The sequence below is a fragment of the Paramisgurnus dabryanus genome, chromosome 20, assembly GCF_030506205.2.
Source record: "Paramisgurnus dabryanus chromosome 20, PD_genome_1.1, whole genome shotgun sequence".
Lineage (NCBI taxonomy): Eukaryota > Metazoa > Chordata > Actinopteri > Cypriniformes > Cobitidae > Paramisgurnus > Paramisgurnus dabryanus.
The window spans coordinates 15,296,285-15,318,852 of NC_133356.1; the positions used below are offsets into that span (position 1 = coordinate 15,296,285).

The 22,568-nt window shown below is 38.8% G+C and overlaps 1 protein-coding gene and 1 non-coding gene across 9 annotated transcripts; both read right to left on the bottom strand.

The window, feature by feature from the left end:
- Positions 1 to 576: 576 nt before the first annotated feature.
- Positions 577 to 21,234, bottom strand: ldb1a (LIM domain binding 1a). 8 transcript variants are annotated; one of them, XM_065296620.2, is made up of 13 exons: positions 21,021 to 21,232; positions 20,797 to 20,836; positions 18,819 to 18,919; positions 8,481 to 8,583; positions 8,246 to 8,290; positions 7,764 to 7,839; positions 7,485 to 7,587; positions 5,952 to 6,124; positions 5,345 to 5,467; positions 4,237 to 4,320; positions 3,970 to 4,093; positions 3,730 to 3,881; positions 577 to 3,135 (listed from the first exon to the last, which is right to left on the bottom strand). In XM_065296620.2, exons 3-13 carry the CDS (start codon positions 18,844 to 18,846, stop codon positions 2,905 to 2,907), a joined length of 1,242 nt encoding a protein of 413 aa, XP_065152692.1. In that variant the 5' UTR covers positions 18,847 to 18,919; positions 20,797 to 20,836; positions 21,021 to 21,232; the 3' UTR covers positions 577 to 2,904. The 8 variants fall into 8 exon arrangements, with proteins under 8 accessions (XP_065152692.1, XP_065152694.1, XP_065152691.1 ...); XM_065296622.2 differs by having other exon boundaries at positions 3,736 to 3,881; positions 21,021 to 21,230; XM_065296619.2 differs by having other exon boundaries at positions 7,485 to 7,590; positions 21,021 to 21,228.
- On the bottom strand, positions 5,547 to 5,681 carry LOC135787702 (small nucleolar RNA SNORA13). The gene has a single exon (XR_010547171.1). It is a non-coding gene; the product is annotated as a small nucleolar RNA SNORA13 (small nucleolar RNA).
- Positions 21,235 to 22,568: the final 1,334 nt, after the last annotated feature.

A 22,568-nucleotide genomic window follows, 5' to 3' on the forward strand; every position in this document is an offset into this window, starting at 1 on the left:
TGCAGGGAAAAGGGATGAAATAAAATCTGCAGGTGGGCTACATTAGATTAATTCTCATTGGTTAATTTGTAATTTTTTTAAGGTAAAATGGTTGTTCGAATTACCTTGAGTAATCACATTTCAGTTGAAACTAGTGATGATGACAGTGAACAAACTTAATTTATAACCCACAACTTTGTAAAAAAATGTTACAAAACATTGCAACACAGAAAACTTTTTTACTACATAACTACAGGATATGTAGCCTATAATTAAATACATGCAATTATGCAAATGTCCTGTTTTGATACAAGGATTTTGGATACAATTAGTTACCTTATGTTTCCAAATGTGTTGATGGGTATCTGTAAAAAGCAGGATATACTTCCTGGTGCCTAATGTGATTCAAATCTTGTTTACGCTATAACTGTTTGCATTATGCTAATAAAAACAGTAGATCTGTTTTAACCATTTGTAGTAATAGCAGTTCTATTAGAGTCAATTATTCACTGTAAGATAAATTAGATGGAAGATGTGAATTAGATGGAACTCTCTCTTTGTAATGTTGTGCATATTTTAACCACGTGTGACACACAATAGCTGTAAAAATTTGTTTTATTGTTTCCATACATCAACTGTCAATGGCAGACACTAGGCAAAAATATCCTTCTAAAACAACCACTAACAAAGTGGCTCTACAGGGACAGGAAAAAGCACACCTGGGGGTTTTGGCCGATTTGGTTAATGAAGCCTACACAACACTGTAGTTTACAAGTGACTGATGATGAATGTAGAAAATGAAATGTTTCGTCTGTATGATGTTGCAGTAGATACAGGAGGAAATGCTGGATTTGGCTAGTTTGATGCTTATTTATAAGATGAAGATCTCACAGGAGTGCCCTCTGGTGTTTTAAAACCTAATACACTGCAGGCTTTTAAGAATTGATGGTCTAGGCTAGTGGTTCTCAAACTGGGGCACAGTTTTATAAAAATATATTAATTTATCATAAATTCTATGTAATTAAACCTCAGAAAAGAAAGGCTACTAACCAACATCTCTACATTTTGTGTAACTAAATGTTTGTTTAATCAAAATGTTAAGTTTAAGAACGTTTTATGTCTCACATTATTCTTTTAGCACGAATGGGTGCACCAGACACGAGGGTGGGTTGCATGCCCAAAACGTTTGAGAACCACTGGTCTAGACTGTTGTAACACTAGTTTAAATAAGTATTCTTTTATGGAGTCCATTATATTTATGTCATCTGATAAAACAACATTAAAAGTGAAACAACATACAAAGGCAAAATCAAATACACAGCAACATGTATTGTCTTGATATATAATGCAATGGCAAAGACTTAAAAAAATTATAATAAATACAATGACATTGACTTAACAACTAGAATCTACCCTTTTGAATGAAAGGTAGTTCTTAGGTGACAGGTAGTACCTTTAATGCATCTAAAAACATGTTCTGAAATGAGAAGTTCAGCTTTTGACATAAAACAGATTGTGAAGATGAACAAGAAGAGTAAATAGAATTACACTTATACAGAACTTATACAGGCTACAGTCTTAAATATACAATCACAAATACACAAACAAAATAATGAAAAAAAAAAAGAGTCTTTATAGAAATGTGTTGATTAAAGGATCTTGCTCCTTGGTCTGTAGCATTAGGGAAGAAAAATTTGTATATTTATACCATCTTAGAAATGTTTTCTTAGCAAACTTATCAGTGTGAACGACAAAAGCATGAGTAATTTTGATCCGTTCTTTCTTGTAACAAAAAAAAGTATCTACGATCTGTCCACTTGCAATTTGTCTCTGAACAAAATGTGATCACAGTCTTGAATAACAGCGAGGGATTTAAATCCAGCAAACAATGGGACTGTTAAAGCTGAACTAGCTAATGTCTGCACATGCAGTACCCAGACATACATGCTATGATCATGTAATATTCTTTATCAAAGACAATTTTAACAGAAAGACAGTTAAGGTGTAAAGCTTAGAGCAAGTAGCATTTCCTTAAAATATTGATAACAATACAAAATGTGTTATTTTACATTGAGATTGACAGCATTTTTTTCCAGTTAAAGATTATCAATTTTCAATAAGAACAAAATTCATCTTTTTTTTAAGAAAAATAGATCCAAAATACAGTGACAAGAGTGCAAAGGATATTTAGAGTTTTGTTTGCTTGCTTATTTTCTCCTTAGAAATAGTTATAAAAATAAAAAACAAAAACAAAATGCAAAAAATTAAACACTTCCTTTGAGTCTGGCTTTATGGTCAGGCATGTTCTCCCTGACCATTTTGGGCACGACCAAACTCAAAAACCTCAATGCTTTACACTTTTTATTTATTTTTACTTTAAGGACTTTACGTAGTGGTTCTCAACTCCGGTCCTCAAGCTCCGGTACTGTACAGGTTTTTGTTCCAACCAGGTCCTATAAAACAAATAATTTAGTTTTTAAAAATGGAGTGTTGGGTTTGAGTCTGAGGTGCACACAATGGTCATATTACCAAATGGTTAGATAAAAAAAGATCCTTTCCTGTGAGGTGAGCACAACAGAAACGGCCATGCGTGTCACAGCACAGCACGCACAGAGAGACCCGAGGTTGGAACAATAACCCACAGATACGGCTGCCTTCGCCAAGCCTAATCGAGTCGAGGCTCTGAGAGGTCAAATGCGAAAGGCGATACTGGAAAACGACTCTCAAAGAATCAAAAAAATAAAAAGAACAAAACGGCGTTTTGAAAGGCGAGGAGTAATTTTACTCTTCAAATATGATACAAAAAAAGTCAACAGAGCCAATTAAGGACTAATCGAGGCCGAAGACCTTTAGGAACTGTCATGCGATTGGCGCTTTTAACAAAGGTGCGTGTCTACCAGCTACGAGTCTAGCCCCCTAATTCTTCTACTGGGATGACTGTGAGTTGGGGTTGTCATTTTTGCTCTCCTGGCTGGAAGGGGCTTTGCTGTTCCAGGGGCTGTTGGTGCCCAGGGCAGGGGAACTGTTGAAACTGTCCTCGTCGTCGATGCCATTGGCCGCATCAAACTGTGTGTTCTCCAGCCGCGTGATCAGTCGCTCATCCTCGTCCCCGAACTCCCCTCCCATCAGAGTGGGCTCTCCCACCACCATCACATCCTGCAGGGGACAGGAAGGGGCGCAAACATTATCGCCGCAACCCGGGGGGTGCTCCGTGGGGGACGCGGTGGCTTTCTACACCACATCGAGGGAGAAGACCTCCACTATTCTGCCCACTATAAGACACTTGTGCCCAAATCATGAAGCCCAGCACAGTTCACCAGCCACAGGAACTTAAACCTACAGGAAGTGCTGTGTGTGTGAAAAGGCTAAGTTCAGTCATTGGGGAACCGTGTTGAAAACTAAATAGCCCTGCCACAGTGAAAAGATCAGCGGTGGGCATCCCGGATCCTTGAGTGCTGCACGGGTTTATTCCACCTCGGGTCTCAAGTATTGGCCGTGTCTCTGGAGCTCAAAACACCCAACAGGCTTTAACAGACTTGACAAAAATCACAAAACTCACAGACCTGCGGCCCAAAAGGACCAGGGACTGCCCAGCATTGGATCATGTCCACTTGTCTCTAAAATTGGGTCTGTCTTGCTATTGTTACTCATATTTTAAAAAAAAGTTTCTCTTGCTCCCACCCACCTCCCACCACCTATCTCCCATAGCTTTTGTATAGTTGTAAACAGACATCAAAATGAGATGCTTACAGGTACCTGGGTGGAAAGCGCAAAGCCGCCGCCGCCTGGACTTTTCTTTTTACTGTTGCTGTTGTTATTGTTGCCCCCTCCCGAACTCATGGTGCTGCCACCGGACATTTTTCGTTTCCTTCGTTTGCTGGGGGCTTGTCTCGCAGGCTCAGCTGGTACGAGAGAGGAGATGGTTATTTGAGAAACTTTGGTTGAAATATGGTTGGATGTCTGGTCTGGTAAAAGTCACCTGATGCTCACCTGGTGGGGCCACCATCCTCTGCCACTTCTGAAACAGACAGGTTTTGAGGCAGTCTCGTGGGCTGAGACTGTACGTCTTGTGTCTTGACATCAGCTCCTGCATGGGCTCCAGGATTACACAAAGCTATAGAGACGAAACCATCAAATGAAAAATGCTAGCGTTTAATTTTTTGACAAATAGACAATTTTAAAAATAAAAGAACAGATAAGGGCAGCCATTGCAGCATGATAGGTTTTCTTATTTGTACTGATGTAAAACGAACTTACTCGGAGGTAGTTCAGGGTAGAGTTAGATAATCCACATCTTGTGATGTTTTTTGATAGCTGGTCGAGCATTTGAGGGTCTTGGGACTGTTGGAAGATTAAAAAAAATATATATACATGTCATTTATGTTTAAAAAGATGAACAAGCTGAATTTACAATGGCACCATTGCTTTAATGACACAATTACATAATGCTTGTACAATAAGAGTTTAATTCTCTACTAAACAATACCATTATATTAACATCAAAAAGGAATTTCTTAGTATGAAGTTCAAAAAAAGACAACGCCCTACCTAAAGCTGTAATAAGCAACAAGAGAGTAGGAATGAAGTCTGTACATTAAAGGGATAGTTCACCCAAAAATGAAAATAAATGTCATTAATGACATAAAAAATACATTTTGGTCCAAAAATAACAAAAATCCCACTTTATTCAGCATTGCCGTCTCTTCCGCGTCTGTTGTGAAGCACATGCGCAAGACTAAAGTCACGTGACTGCAGTGATGCGGGTGACGTGTTATCCTCAGACATGTTTGCAAAGTTTTTTTTCCAAACTTACAGCGTGCATCTCCCTCAGACTGTAAATGAAGCCCGGGCAAATAAACAAAAAATAGCTGGGGTGCACCAGATAACACGTCAGCCGCGTTGGATGTCAGCCGCATCACTGCAGTCACATGACTTTAGTCTCGCACATGCACTTCACAACAGACACGGAAGAGAAGACGAACCTGAACAAAGTTGTAATTTTTATTCTTTTTTGGACCAAAATGTTTCGATGCTTCAACACATTCTAACTGACCCACTGATGTCACATGGACTACTTTGATGATGTTTTTATTGTCTTTCTGGAGATGGACAGTAAACTGTACATAGATTTTCAATGAAGGGTCAACAAGCTCTTAGACTAAATATAAAACATCTTAAACTGTGTTTCCGAAGATGAACGAAGGTCTTACGCGTTTGGAACGACATGAGGGTGAGTCAGTAATGACATTATTTTTATTTTTGGATGCACTATCCCTTTTAGTGGTTTGGGGTGAATTACTTGCAGATGTTTAACATTACAGTTTGGATATTAGAAGCAGTTATTAAACAATGAGGAATAACTTACATGCATTGCTAGGATGCTCCTCGGCACAACCTCTCTGTGCTGTCTGATACTGAAGTGCCACGTCTTTATACGCATCATGTCATCAAACATGAACTCCAGGTACAACCTGCCCTCCACACACACCTGCAGAGATAAAAGCACTTAACATAAAATCAACATCATGTGCAGTTCCTCCTTATGTACATCCAATTTGATGACTTGGTGTTGTTCTTATTGCAGAGCTTATTTAATGGAACCATTTAGATTTTCATGTAAGATTGCAATAAGAGTTATTGTAAGCCTCATTTGACACCACATTCATTTTGGAAAAGAAATAAATGGGCAACACATAGAGGCTAATATTGACGAATAAATCACACAAACTCAAGATTCATTTCTGACTTTTATGCTCATATATGATTTGCAACTCCGGTCAAAGTATTTATTGTAAAACCTCCTGAATGGGGTCTAGCAAACCCTAAATAATACATCATATCCTTTTAACCAACTAGTTGTTCAGACAACCAATGCACTAAACACTGAAAATTTGTAATTGTGCATACAAAACCAGCTAGTTTTATAGCCTCTGTACTATAAAACTACACATAAAAGCAGAGGAAGATGATACCTGTGTGAACATGGGTTTGCCATTCTGTGTAACCATGGTGCACTGATCGCAGTCCAAGGACACAAAGTTATTGTGGAAAGATTCCTTGGGATGTTTCAGCACATAGAAGAGCTCTGTGGCACCACCCTCGAAAATACTTCGGAAGTATCGTGGAATCAACGTCCTACCGATAGCTGAAAATAGGAAAAATAGGAAACTTTGTTTTTATGTACTTACACCTATATTTTATCAATAATTCACATTCAATAACATCTGTAATTAAGGCTTCAGAAAAGTCAATTAACTACCACAAAATTAACTAATCTAATAACTTGCTTATTTAACTTGAGTCAAATGCACAAGCAGTTACTTAGCACCTGAATAGCAAAGTGATGTCATATATAATGATTAGCTGTTTTCATTTATACCCATTGGTTATTTGAAGAGTTTTGTTCCAAAACGCAATAAACGCCATTTTTGAAAAAAATGAGTTACTGCCAGAATCAGTATTATATCAGGTCAGTATTTAAAAGTAAAATCTTCATTTTACGCAAAATCCAATATCTGCTGTGTTATTCTGTCATCTTTTCTCCCTTTTTTCCCAAAATGCAATAAACGCCACTCCTCCTTTTCTACAGAATGCAATAAATCCGCTCCACAAATTACAGCGCACCATTCCACACAATGTAAACAAACAATGGTGGCGCGTTGAGTACACAGAGTCCTAGTTTTCCATATCTACTTTGTACTTCGTGATCAACAAACAAACAAAAACGAAATAATACTTTAATAGCATTGATAAACCTGTGGTGGTTTTCTGTGACGGGAAAGAAACGTAAGCCATCAACATCTAATAATTTACGCGAGAGGCACTCGGAAGACGATCGCTTGTTCTCCCGACAGCATAGCTTCCATAGTGCTAACACATTGACCCCAGGGGATCTATTGAAAAACTTTCCATTATTTTACTCAAAGTCAACGAGAATCACAGCTGATCGCTGTGAAAAATGTTAAGCGACGACGTCAAGTATAACCACGCTGCAATGACAGTGTTCCTAATATGACAAAGTAAGTGTTTTGATTAATGCCATTAATTTTTTTTAATCAGTGTGTACAACTGTTCAACTAAATTAATATAAAATGGCAAAAATGAATGCACATTTATATATTGATTAAATAGATTTATAGAATTTTGAAAAAAAAAATTGTCATGGATTTATTGCATTTTCTGGAAAAAAAATATTTGTTTTTATAATAAATCTTTGAAAATCAAGTTATGGATTTCAATTTTTTATGTTTTTATAACCTAAAGATGCTATGTGAAAGTTTGTAACAGAAAATAGTGGTTTTCATCTTGTCACTTTCTTGGTATAGAAAACACGTTTTTACCAAAATTTGTCAAAAGGGATTTATTGCGTTTAGGAACCAAACTCTTCATTTGTTGTCTACTTTTTGTCTTTAAATGTCTTCTTTGATGTTGCACTTGTGATAGTTGTCTGTATGCCACAATACAGCTTGCATAAATAAATACACGAAATGAAAAGAGAACATTACTATATCGTTTGGGTCCATCTTCCAGACAGAATGTGATAGTCAACATTGCGTCATCTTCAAAAAACTCTGTTGTGAACGCATCCCACCACAGATTGTCACAGTCCTGCTGAGAAAAGCATTCAAAAATCATTTTAACTATGACCTTAACTAAAATTTGCCTGTGCGTAAACTAAATCACATGCAAATTATATTCCTAATATAAGAGAAAGGTGTTCTTTTAAAATTATTTAAATAAGTGAAACATAAGTCAAAATGTTGCTGCTAAAATGTGTTTCCTACCTCTGTCCAATTCTGTAGCCTTTTGTTAAGCTCAAATATTCTGTAGTCTGTTTGATTCCCATACGGTGTGTGCCTTCTGTAACATGACATGTTTACATATTAAATATGCAATAATAAGCATATAATTACTAAATACACAATAAACAAATATAACATTTAATGCAAGGACCAAAAAGGTGGAATAATAGATCTAGGGGTGGTTTCCCGGACAGGGATTATCTTAAAACAGGACTAGGGCTTAGCTTAAATAGGAAATATAATTCGTTTTAACAAACATGCATTATTAAAAACATTACTTGTGTGCATTTTGAGACAAAACAAAGAGTACTGATGTATTTCAAAATATGTCAGTGCAATTTGTTTTCAGTTTGTACAGCTCTTAATATTTTTTAAGTCTAGGACTAGTTTAATCCCTGTCTGGGTTTACTCTTCTTTATAAAAGCTCAAATAGTTCACAGATTTCTTTACAAGCATATACGCACCCTATTCCAGGTTCCATGTAAGATGGGGGATACATTGGTGTTGGACTGCAAAATATGATACATTATGAGACTATATTGGCGTAACCATAGACATTATGAGTATATCTACAATATTACAGTCAATTTCATTTGCAATGTCAGCACAGTGAACACACATGGCTGCTAAAAAATAACAGGGTAATGTTTCCACAAGTTGAGTATGCCACCCTGTGCTCGCAATTTTTTTAAGTCTTACCCCACATCTCTATCCAGCATTGCGCCTGGGTGAAATGGAGGGAAGGCACTGCCGTTGGGAGGCTCCTTTGGGGAGTACAGCTTGAACGACTTGGACGAACAGCCTATGATACAAAAGACCAGAAAACAGTCAATTTAAAAAAAATAAAAACAGTATATTTATAAAATTACAGCCTAAAAATATACACAATAAACAAAAATTCAAGCCTATATATACACACACAGGTTTATTAACATATCTCCATTTAGAGCAAAGTTGCAGGTATAAAAGACAAAACATACATCCATTACTTACACAGATTGTTTGTAATTATTATCAATTTTACTTAAAAATATAGATATAAACATATCTGCATTTAGAGCAAAGTTGCAGGTATAAAAGACAAAACATCCATCCATTATTTGCACAGATTGTTGATATTTATTATCAATTTTACTTAAAAATATAGCAATATTATTAAATATGAATTAATACATTTTAATGCATTTTTTTCAAGCATACTTTAAATTTAAATAGGTAGACTACGTTAATACAGTGCAATGAAACTTTTATTCACGTTAATAAGGGCCACTGGTAAACTTGCCCTAGCTGTTCAAGGGGTGCACATTTGTGCTAAGCTAACACCTTACGCATTTCACGATTAAATCTCCTAAACCACTATTTCCATAAACAGTTCTGAATGTACAACAAGTTCCGTTTTCAAATGTTTTTTAAGACTTAAATATTTTATGGTCTGATAATAACGACTCTCCTTGCTAGCATAGCTTAGCTATGCCAGGCTGCTCTCGCGACACCAGACAGGCAAGGCCCAGCACAGGCTGGCGCTGACAATCCATCACCATAGCGACACAATTCAATGCATTTCCTTGTGTTCTTGACAACTAAATGTTGCAATTAGGCACTTTTGCACCTTGCTTAAGTTTTATCCGCACCTGGAGAAATACACGCAGTAAATCGACGACCTCGGTCCTCCTCGATAATATCCCCGTGTGTCGATAGTATCCTCGCTGTTTTTAAAGCGAGGAGGGCAGTAACATCAGCTTTACCCCTTTAAAACCATTGCGCTGTGCAGACGGCTACCACAAAACTGGAAGTTGTAGATGTTGTTAAAAGTGAACCCGACTAGGTGGGATAAAGAAGAAAAGTGCCCGTGCGACCCTTTGTTCTTGCACGCGAACAATGGCACAAGCCCGTCTTTCTACGTGTGCAACCCCCCTGCTGGAGCATCAATCCTTCAACTAAGCCAAAGCCACCCCTCCCCCATTCTTCTGCCCTGCCTCCCTTCTGCTATTTACTAAATACAGATAAGATCGAAATACTGGTATAAATGTAGTAACGTGGAAAAAAAGACAAAACAGTCATCCACCACAAAGTTCAACTTTAAGGACCTTTGATATAAGCACATGACTTGAAGCAATGAAAATCATTGCTAAAGCAAGGTCAATTTTTCCATGTTAATCAACGTCACACTGCATAGCTTATGTTCAATATTGATGAAGAACTAAGCCATACAACTAATTACTCCATGTAAGAATAGCTTTCATTGGAACAGCACAAAAAATAAGGTCTTTTTAACCAATTGTCCATATAAATCCTCAGCTTAATCTCCAGGGGCTCAGTCTCTTAAAGATCCAATTCCACCTCTAATAAAACAAGCTAAAATCAAGATTTGGATGGAAGGTGTATCTTTAGGAAAAGAATTGTGCAGAAACAAAGTTTCACTGGTTTCAGTTCTGTGGCAATAAATAAAGAATTTATGATGCTGATGTGTACTCTTCCCAATTCCAATGACCCCACAGAGTGAATTCAGCATGTTTTTTTACAGTATGATCATTTAAAATTTTCCTTGATTGCATTTACATTTAATTTACAACTACATCTTGCACAACGTGACTTACAGTGCATTCAGGACAATACAAGGATAATTTGTCCAGAATTTGTACCGGGATCATGTGATTTTGGTTTATTTACACGCCACACATTCTCACTAAAACACACTCCTTACGGCATTGTTCCTGTCATTTGTTCACACAGTACGTGTTCCAGGAATACTATGGCAATAGAATGTCGCAGGGATGACGTATTTTTGTTGCCTAAACCGGAAATTAGCAGGACACTGGTTCCCTCGGCAAAAACCCTATTAATTTTTCCCATACACTTTTGGATTATTGCAAAAAATAAACTCTTGTTAACCAACAATTGTGCAACAAGATAATCTTCACAGATAAACACAACTTTTATGAATTTTAAAGTCTAAATGCATTTACTAGAAATAAAAAGCTAACCTTAGGCTACAAGCGAACCTTGGTCTCTCGACATCAACGTCATCACCACCAAGCTTCCGACAGCTTTTTCAAACTTTATTAAACACATTTAAAAACATGTTTCTTCATAAGAAAATACACTGTGGAACGTTGAGTGCAGAAAAAAACGTTGAGTGCCGTCGCTCAGTGCCGACAAAACCCGCCAGCTGCTGGCGTTTTGAAAAGTGCGGCACTTCTCAACAATTGAAAACATATGCCGGCTGCCGGCATTAACACTTTGGTGTGCATGCTACTTTATGGTATTAATATCTTGGGCTTATGTTAACCCAAAATCTTCTTTAAGAATTTTAACCAAAACTCTTTCAAAAAACTTCAGGACGACTGAACTGAAATTGCTAAAAATGCTAACTTGTTTCCGGGTTTTGCTTACAAAAATACATCATCTCTGCAGCACACAATGTTAGGTCCCTACCCGGGAGCGATCACAGGATCAATTCCAGAATGTTTTTGCCTTCACACAATTTTACTTTGGACACCACTTTTCTGGGATCAACGTGCTGTGTGAAAGAAGTTGCATTACTCACATGTTCCAGAAAATCACTGGCAGTGTGAATGGACCTAAATCAAACGATGCAGGGACAAATCTCGGACACATTATCCATGTATTTTATACATAATCTTATGTGTGTTCCTTGGGAATTGTTCTCATAACCTCTGCGTTGCTAACATAATGGTACTCAACTGAGTTACAGAACTATTTTCCAGTGTTCTTTCCCCAGTATTTATCCTGGTATTAAAGGAGTAGTCCAACCCAAAACTGGGGACCATTGTCAACTGTGGTCAAGTCAATTTGGACCATTTTTTTAGTGAACTACTCCTTTAAAGGGGTAAAATTCTGTCATCAATAACTCATTCTCAGGTACAAAAACTTCCAAAGAATTGAAAATGGTGACTGATATGAGTCACTAACTACTTAACATATCATTTATTTTACAAAGGAGAAGTCTGGAACAACATAAAAGTGAGTAAATGAACATCTATCCTTCAGATTACTGCATTTTAGCAATAAGTAATTGGAACCAAAATGATATAACTTTGTCAAGAATGACATAACAATTCAAGCCAGTAACTGTGCTTTAAAAGATAATTTTATATTAGTCACAGTACACAGTGAATTCACAACTGCCTGTTGGCACGTGTCAGACCACTTTAAATAAATCCATCAACACATACAGATAAACTGGAACACCACTGCCCTCTGGTGTCACTGAATGGGTACAGAACCCAGACCACAGGACTGCATCCCAAACCCAACAAAGCAAGCAAGAGTTAATCACAATTAGACATATGTTTCAAAGGATGGTTATATAAATTAGTGGGTATGATAATGAAGGTAGTTATCTGGCATGAGCATATTTACAAAGAGCATGAAGATGTAAGGATCTAATAAGCTGCCATTTCCTATGTCAATATGAAATCCTATTCATGTTGTGACTGAGGCGACTTATTTTTAAGTGACACTGGATACTTAATGGATTAAACTAAGGTTTATCCCTCTCAAATTTATGTGATTATGAAAAGTGGGGATTCCATACCAAAAAAAACCTCAGTTTACTTTTATCAGTGGCAGCCGGTGACTTCTTTTTTCGAGGACGCTTGATGCGAAGTTCGTGACAACATGTATGTAGCCCATCATGTGTGTGGTTCGTAATTTCAAAATATGTGTTTGCGCGTCTAAAGGTTTATAATAAAAGAGACACTCACGTTTGCCAGATACTCGCATAATCTCATGCGTAATCAGAGTTTAGTGTTAAGGGAGTGTCTTGCGTGTATTTTGTGAACGTGGGGGTCTCTTTTATCATAAATGGTTTTAACGTGTGTGCAGCAGGCACTTATTTTAACAAAACACGTGATGCACATGGTTCACATGACGTGACAAACACATATTTTGAAAACACGAGCACCACAAATGACACTCCGAACACATATTTTGTATTTGCGCCCCTCGGATGAGCAGTCACGAGCCGCCACTGCTTTTTATTCAATAGCCTTTCCAGCCTCAGTGACATCAGCGGAAATAGTTTTAGAGGGAAAGAAAGTTATTACATTTTAGTTCAAAATGTATTTGGAGTAGCATGCATTGGTGAATCATTTTCAATAAGACTTGAAATATGCATTAGGAAAGTAATCAGGGTCAGTTTTCATTTCGCGTTGATTTAAATGTTTGACAAGATTACAGCTAGCCTTAATGTTCGGGGGTGGTGATGAATTCATGAGCTTTATAAAGTTTTATGGAGCTTTATAAATGTTCTTCTGCAGCAGTGAAGTTATTCCCATTTTAAACACTCCACTCAGGCACGGCTGACAAAATTTCTCTCCCTGATGAGGCCCCTGCTTGGCTCTTAGGGCTCCGGGGCTCTTTGTCATCCCATTGCCTCATCTCTCCCAAACACAAGCGAAGGAGGATCCATGTGCCTCATGCTCACCCAGCCTGCTCGCAGCTACACGGCTGGCGGAGCGCGATAATGCGCTGGCAACCGACAACATATGTGAGAGTCATACTAACTACTGAGGAGAACTGACTGCAGTACAATAATGGCTATAATGGCTGTCCTCACTCATAGAAACATAAAGGAAAGAAATTGAATGCGCTTTCTGCAACTGATATACCTAATTTTTCCTTTTGCAATGAAGTTTAATCAAATTCTAGTTTCAGACATTCGTATGCTATACATGCAGAGATGTACATACCTATTAGCTAATTCTGTATTCCTTTAAAATGTAGACATTAGTATACAATATATATAAATAAACTAAATATTTGTTAAATGGGTTATGTTAGGAGAAATGTTATTGCAAGGGTTTTATTCCAAAACAAAATAAGTTTTTAATTAAGCTTTACATTAATGCCAAGAAATGTCGGGTTGTTTCAACCCAAGGTTTGGTCTCATTTGGACCTTTTCTAGGTTATTTAGACCCAATGGATGGATTTGTCCATATTTTACCCAACCATGGTTTGACACAACCCAGCATTTTTAAACTGCAGAATTAAATTTAGAATTGATGTGGAAATGGTTTGTTTATAGTTTTGATTTAACATGATGTTTAAAGACTAAGTTCTAAAGCAACTCATGAATTAAACTTAAAAATCTGACCTAGCTTTAGACATGACTCATGTTAACAAAAGCAACGGACATACTTTAAAAGCCGCCTTTAGCACTAATACAAAACAGATGAGGATGTTCTGGGGTGGCCCAGCAGGGAACCACTTCTTCAGTCTTTTATGCATCCAGTGCTCTACAGGTGACTCCCATTTCTTTTATTACAAACCCCTCATTACTGCCGAAAAGTCTTACACAAATTAGATTCCCAGAGACATAAGCTGGATGAACCCATTAGTGGATTAAATTGGCTGTTTTTTCCAAGTATCTCTTTGATATCTTTAAGCCATTAAATCACCAGAAAACATAAATTGCTGTGCTGTAAGAGGGAACGAAATATCTGAAATGTCTTAATATTCGATGTATTCTGCAGTTTAGTGGTGTTTAAGATCTGTACTAGCAATGCACTGAGCCAACACTTAACCTCAAATCACTCCCAGTAGAATTGAGACTGTAATAAATGTACTGTAAGTCACTTTGTATATGAAAGTGTCTGCTTAATGACTAATAACTAACTGTGGTAAACGTCGACTTTGTTGGCCAACATTCTGTGCCATCAACCAAAAGTGTCAGACCTCAAAAACGGCGGCAGAGTTACTTGATGAGAATGCAGAGGAAAATCAATAAGCCGTAAAACACACAGGAAAATACATTTGCTGTCACTGGGCATATAAATCAGTTCAGGGACATTAAGTGTTGCCACGTACAGAGTTTAGGTACAGGGGCAAATGTGTGGGGTCTGCTGTTAGCGGACTCAGTGTGTTTCCATTGGCAACAGCAACCGCAGGGTTGGGTCATGGGAGACTATTGTGGTCTCAGGGAAGGACACACTAAGTTGAAAGGGAAATATCATACAGAGGGAAACATCTGATTCTTGTCTTCTTTCGTATACCCCTCTCTTAAGCCTTAATCATATAAAATAAAGCACAGTGCTTAATCACAATATAAGCACCTTATTATTATCGGAACAAAATGTTTACTTATTTACTAAGAAATGTTTATGGTGCATTCCCATGTAAAGGATACTGACAAATTATACAGTATGGTGTTGTAGATGCTTGCCAAGTTGCTGTTATCTTTACCAAGGTGATCTAAGTATTACACTAAATACATTGCTATGCGGTTGCTAGGGTGTTGTAAGTGGTTGCTAGTTTGTTGACCCAAGTCTATAGTACATCCTCTTTCTGTGATACCGGTCACTACATCTGGCTTGGGTTTGGGGAGATGGAAAGCAGCATAAATTAAAGTGTCAGTCATCATGTCTACAGCACAAACAGCATGACAGGTTTCATGTCAAATGTTGAACTGTAACAACTTGCGGCATCATCTACAAAAATCAACATTTATTACAAATAAATAAATCATCTTTTTTGTAAAAACTATAGGGTGGCAAATAAATTATAATATTAAATTATTTTAAGTTATTATAATAAAATATTATAAAATTCGAATATGAAGTCATGAAAATATACATTAAAAATAATGTATTATTTTATTTAAAATATTAAATATTTTTAAAATATTAAATATTTTAATGCTTTTCTTTTGTTACCGTGACTTACATTTTTGGATGGAAATTTTGGATGAAAACAGTGATTTTATTTCAACCCGATTTCACAGTATTTTACAAGTTGGCTCATTCATATGAATTTGTACGAAGTGAATCATACACATTTGTACAATTATAAAAAAAAAAACAATTATAAAACCCCACCTCTAACCCCAAAGTCACAGGGGCAAAAGCAAATCGTACAAAATGTATGAATATGGAATTAATACGAATTATTCGCCTCATAAAATACATACAAATTGCCTTGAGACTGTGTAGTGGATAATTTTAACACAGGTTATTTTTGCATCTGACAAATAAAATATAAAAAATATAGAGAAATGTGCTTTATTTATCTTTGTTTTAATTGAAAAAAAAATATTGTGACAATTTTATAGTAATAATGGGGCAATTTAAAGATTCATCCCTGTTAGATATACATTCTGGGTTGTTAAAGACCCGAATATGTACAAAATGTTTGTGAAACATTCATGTTAGTAAAATAAAACGTCCTTTTTGCTCATACACTGTATTGATTCCTACTATAGTGGAGATTTGTGACGCTGGTAAATGCCAGCTCTCATCTAATATTCCCTCACCATCACTGACACATGACACAATGAGCGGCAACATCCTAATGTTGCCAGTGGCTGACAAGTTGAGGGGAGCTGATTTTCTGCACAGGAAGCCATTTTGTTCTAGCTCTGTGAAATGAGACAGATCTGTGCGGCTCTGGAGCAGCGGGTAGGGGGGGGATGGTGTGCGCGCACACACACACAAAACATGCCACGCACAGGCATTACCAATCCAGCAGGGAAACTGTAAATCAGTACAGCTTTTCGACTTGACAGGCACACCCTACCCTCGTTCTTTGCTCATATGTCCGTTGTGCAACTTGAAACAGGCAAGCTTTGTGAGGTTGCTATTTTAGCTTTGCTTAAAGTCGTTTCCTTTGAATCAAGCGGCCATGTGACTTTCTGCGTGAGGTAACAGAGCACATGCTGACATTGAGCGTGTGCATGTGCGTATGCGTGTGGGTGAGAGGTGCATTCAAGAGCTGTTTGAGCAAAGTGGATGAAGCTTTTAGCACCAGCGGTCGTGCAAATAGCTCATGTTTAAAAGCTTCGGTATGGGTTGTTATCTTGTTCAAACAAAGCTATAAAAGAGGCCATTAAGAAGAGGCAATCCATGCTCAGCAATATCCACGAATCCAGACAGAAAGATCACCGCAGCGCTATACGTGCAGCCCACATGAGCGTAGGAATGTAAACAAACCAGACTTCAAATAAAACCTGTGTCAGGAGGAGGGGCATGTGTTGTAAGCAAAGATAGGGAGGGAGGTTGCGTCGTGACAGACGTGAACATCACAGACAGGCATTATGAAGCTCCTCTGCCTTTTACAAAACGGCACAGAGGGACCCCACACAAAGGCAGTCGTCGCTTTCATTTCAAGCCTCTCTTTCTGTCTTCCTTCTTCACTGCTTCTCTCTTTCCCGCCTCTCTCCGCAAAAAAAAGGAAAGCAATCAGGACACACGTCTGTGGAAATTTCCATGACTACGCTCCTAAAAATGTACCCTTGTGACTTGATTTTAAACAAATGTTATATGCCAAATTTTGGCTTGTTTATCAGTTGGGTTGCCAGAGAGGTTTTCATGGCTGGCTCTTGTGCTGAGATAAAAATCTTTCTTTAGAGCGTCTGAAGAAACTGCTTGCCTTGGGTTTAAGACAAGAAACAATTCACACACCGGTTCAAACTTGCCTTTCCTCTAAAACCTTGTTTTTAATCTGCAATCGCATCGAAGGAGAGGACGGACATTACGTGACTTATTATTCTGAATATTTTGAAGCAAAACTACTTGGAAACGTCTATACACTGAACATATGGACTCTATTAAAAACATATCTGGGTGGTGATCCAGTGACTACCTTGTGAGAGAGATGTGGGGAAAGACCAGGTCAGAAACAAGGGTTCCTTGTGTCTGCACGTGTAAATTAGTCTTTTCTATTTAGGTACTGGCGCACATCAGTCTCCACAGCAAAGTCAACACAAGCTGTTTCACAGCAGACCAAAGTCCAACCTTCTCAGTTCATTTTTTTTACCATACTCGATCTGTTATAGATGATCGTTATAGGTCCAACAGGTCTGAGCAGTATTTTAACCTACAGAAACCTAGATCTCTATAATTCAGTTGGCCGATTTGGATGTTCCACCAAAAGGCAAATATACAGGAAAAACAGCTTTTATACCCTTCTTTAACGGTATTGCACAACATCTCAGAAGGTTCAGTACAGTATGACATTACATGTTGTCATTGATCAGAACAGAAAGTTCAAAACATGTAATAATTTTAAGATATCCTATAAGGACACATTGCTGTTAGATCAGCAGCGAAGTGTCATTGATTGAAACAATCAGCCAAGGCCCAAGATGCATATAAGACGGCTACACAAAGGACACGGTTAAGTCAAAAACTTGAAATGAATTATACATGTGACTAAAATCTACAAGTATTCTAATAATAACAGGGACAAGAATCAGATGTTTTCCTCTGTATGATTTTTCGTTTTCAACTTAGTGTGTCCTGCCCTGAGACCACAATAGTCTCCCATGACCCAACCCTGTGGTTGCTGTTGCCAATGGAAACACAGACCCCACAGATTCACCCCTGTACCTGAACTCTGTACGTGTGGAGGCAACACCTAGTGCCATAAAAGTAAATGCACATCCAAGGCTATAGCTTTTGATTTCAATGCCTTGCAACCTAGACAACTGCACTGGGCAGTAGTGAAAGTCCATTTCAGAAAGTCCTTTCGTTGCAACTGGAACAAATAATGAAGCATGCCTCCAGAAAAGGTACAAGGAAAACAAGAAAATGCTTTCTGAATTGGTAAAAGTTTACATGCCAAAATGTCCAGCTTCAGTAAAACCTTGTTCTTCTATGCAAAGTACTTTAAGATGTGCGAACGAGGGCTGACGTCACACCAGAAGGAACGCGCTCTGCACAGCTATTTAAACCAGTCAGAGAGGCTATTCAGGTCACGGTAACGTCCAGGAAGTCCCTGCTATGAGTTCACTTATCCATTTCTTGTACTAACGGCTTAGTACAAAAATAAACGTCTACAACAAATAGCTTTACAGAAATGCCCTCTTCAGTTTTAAATAATGTGGTCAAGCCTTTTCAGTTCATATAAACAGACTACAGTGCACAAAGCAGCATATGACCTACAGTAAGTGGTGCACGGCAGATACAAGATTTTCCAGGTAGCCCTCACTATTTCAAAATCCCACCCAAAACACCCATGCTGTTTCGCAACTCCTGCCTGTCCAGAAGCTCACCATGCGGAAGAGATTAAAGCTCTTACCTGGGCAAGCACAACCTCCAACAGACATCTTCTCACATGTTTGGCACTGCTCTTAATGAAACGGTGTTGTTCAGTCCACGCACTGTGAGCATGGGCTTCTTCTGAGAAATAGAAAGGGGTGGGGAGTCAGCAGGAGGAGGGCACAAAAATAAAAATGTAGAAACAAGAGCTCAGCGAGAAGCAGGAAGTAGGAATTACACTCCTGCTCGACACTGCGCCCAGGTTCATTAATATGCAAATTGCAATACTTGTGGGAGGGTGAAAATATGAGAGTGAGACAGAGATTATGTGTGTGTGACATAGGAGAGGACCAGAGGAGGGGGGTAAAAGTGGTCAAAGTGACCTGTGAGGCAGATTTTAGATCACGCTGTCCATGTGATGCTGTTCTTTTCTCTGTGAATGTATTGCCTATTTTCGCCTTGTGCTGCTAACGGAGATAAACACAGGCAGTTGGAGCCCAGAGGCACGGAGTCATTACTGCCTAGTGGAGCTACGACACACTACATAAACACACACAGGCAGACACACACACACACACACACACACGTACAGCCTGCCCTCCTGAAGCTCCCTGGGGTCTGCTGCACAGCTCACCCCTGCCAGAGTGAGACGCACACTTTGTCTGCAGCATGACTGATCTCCCTTCTTGTCTTCTTATAGCTTATCTTCTGTTCTGTGATTGAATCGTGCAATACGTTAGCATCTTCTGTGTAATAACATGGTATTTACATAATACCATAATGGTATCTCTATCAGAATATACACGGTTATACCATGTTTTGCAACTGTGCTGACAAGAAAATGGTTCTGTTAATGGTTACAGACAGTTTATATTAAAAATGCAAAGCCTACCTGGAGCACCCGGACAGCTTAGCAAGTAGTACGCCAGGGAGTCTAATTTCGTCAAGGAACAAGTGCGTAAAACTGCCTCAGCAATTCAATAAACACTAAGTCACCGCGAATGTAGAAGTTATTGCCTATTACTTCAACATTAAGAGAAATTCTGCAGATGGGCTTTGTCGCATTCTTTCCTCCCTCCCTATTTGGAGCTCAAAGTCACACACTTATTGGCTTCACTCGGTCCCAGAGGACATGGAGAGGTCCACATGGCACCCGCTCTGCGATCGATCCAACGCCTCCCTCGCTTTCTCTTCTCAAAGCCTCTCCCCCGAGTGGGCTGTGCTTTTAACCACCAAATCTCACACACCACTGGTCCTTCACTGCCCGTCAAACCGTCTGACAACTCCGGAGGGGTTGAGAACAACCCCTTGATTTCACAGACTCTCATCCGGCGTATCTAGGGGAACAGGGCTGTTTCATCATACTCCTGTTGATACATGTCACCTGTCACTCAAAATCAATACGCTGACATGAAGACAACAATTTCCACATGCGCATGAGTGAGCAGCCAATCAAACGTAAAATTTAACACATTTTTCTCAAGCTAGGACACAAAGGACTTTTAAGGATTTACATTTAGCAGACTTAGCTTTTATCCAAACCGACATTTTAAATTCACTTGGATGACCAAACATGACCTTTATTGCAAGTGCAATGGTTGACCAGCTTAGCTACAAGACTAGCTAAATCCACTACTAATAAACTCCTCATTTGATTTACTTTCTTTACTTAAAAGGACCTGTGGTCTAAAACAGTGAGCGAAGAACAAAGAGAGCCACTCCAGGGAGAATAATTTCAGATGGAGAGGTTGCTCTGAGGCTTCGAGGGAAATGGCTTTTTGTTTTTTAGAGCTACAGATTGGCTTTGAAGCCATAAGCCTCGGGAGATTCTCTTCACCACAGACCGCACAATCAGGTCTCCCTCTCTCTCTCTTTATTTTCAGTCACACATTCACACGCTCCCACTTGCAGCTCCACTGAAAACAAAGATGATCCCTCCTCTGTCCTTCCTGCGCACTCTCTCTGATAAACGGCATTGTTCAACACTGGATGTTTACCTGCATGACACACACACTCACCTTCCCTTGGAGTCACAATGGCGTTCTTGCTGTAACCGTACTGTAGAGAAACAACAGAGAGATGCAGGATCCATAATCAACTCTTAATCCAGTTAACAGCATGAAAACAAAACCCAAACCATTCAGACTGACAGCACTGGCATCAACACAACCTCACAGTTCAAGTGAGCGCAGTCAAAACCGCATGCAAATGAATGCAATCAAGATCACATTGTTCGCCTCACCACGTTTTACCTCTTCAGGGTCTGCGCTGTTTGTGGCAGTCGAAGCTCTGTGTATTGATGTTCTGGAGCTGGGTCAATTAGCCCTAAAAAGCATGGACAGAGAGATAGAAAGAAAGAAAGAGAGAGAGAGAATTTAGAGGAAGAGGCGGGAGAGAGCGCACGGATCCGCTGGAATAAATATGACGCAGAGCCAGAGCAACTTCTCCAGCCCGCTGTACCCAGCGAGGGCACTGTCACCATGGCAACGGCAGAGCAGTGATAGCTCGCCGGGGCACACAAGGCACGGCATTATTCTGTCTCTCACTCACTGGAAATACACAGTTCCACTCAAGCAGGCAGGCAATCACGTAGGCAGGAGAACTGGCGGGTGGGCGTTCAGGCAGACAGGCGCCTTGTATTCAATTAACTCTTCTGGTCCTGGGGCCTGAGAGCCCGGCCACCTGTGACTTGCTACAAATACAGACACTGTTTAATGCAAAGATTATTTGAAACGTTGCCAAGTGGGTCACAGATCAGCATCTGGAGATGAATACCTGCAGACTTGTTTTGAGAAAAAGCAAACCTTGTCAGATTGGGTTTAGTGCCGTTTTAATGATCTCTCAGGATGCCAGAAGCAACCTCCCTCTTAAACTTCCAATGTTCCATTGTCTCACACATAATGAGTCAGATGTTATTCAAATCAGCTGATCTGAGAGGAGATCAAATGCAATGGGAGTTTTATTAGCAATGCAAACAAGGAGTCAAGGTTTGGCTAGTCTCATGTGGATAGACCTTTAGCAAAAAGTCTGGTCCAAAAGTATTGCTCTGATCTTGTCCTACTTAGACATAAAGAAAGTAAAACATAAACAAGCACAGTTGTTTTATGTGCTATAGACTAGGTTGAAACAAGTCAAATGTGACCCGGTCTTATAATCTAACTTATTGATTTCAATCTTTGACATGGTCGTACTCAGTCAACATAAATAGTTATATTTTCCCAGAATGCTTCCGTATAGCCAATGGTAGAGCATTGCATTGCATTAGGTCATGGGTTTGAACCCAGGGAACAGACATACTGATAAAAAAAATGTGTACCTTGTAATGATCTGCAAGTCGCTTTGCATAAAAACATAAATGAATGGCCTTTACATTATGTAGGACATCTTTATGTTAAAAATTTATTGATCTGAGTTTTCACAGGCAGGGTGCAAGAGTCCTCACAAACAGTTCACCACAAAATACTGCGGAAAATAAAAAAATGTGTGTAGACGTCTTGAGGTTATGTCAAGTCAGCCAATCAGATTAGAGATTGCCAAAGTTAAAGATGAATGCAAATGCATCAGGTCAATGAACAGACTGTGGGTGGCCTGTGGCAGGTCATGAGGCTGGTTATCAATTGTTAATTTCGCCATCATTATGCCACTATACAAACAAAAAGTAACAAAACAATTTAAATTCTTTGCCAACAAGCACTCAGTCTGGGACAAAATGTGAAAAATCTAATCTTGATACATTTGATTATAAGACTGGGATTTAATAGGCAGGGTCACAAATACATCCTAACATTGT

What these genes read in the sequence shown, in the direction of transcription:
- ldb1a (XM_065296619.2), bottom strand. Translation starts at nt 18,846, where the DNA reads ATGTCTGTTGGAGGTTGTGCTTGCCCAG. An exon ending in TACATGGAACCTGGAATAGG is followed by an intron (nt 7,840 to 8,245) that starts GTGCGTATATGC and finishes GTCATGTTACAG; the next exon opens with AAGGCACACACCGTATGGGA. An exon ending in GCAAACCCATGTTCACACAG is followed by an intron (nt 5,468 to 5,951) that starts GTATCATCTTCC and finishes TTATCTCTGCAG; the next exon opens with GTGTGTGTGGAGGGCAGGTT.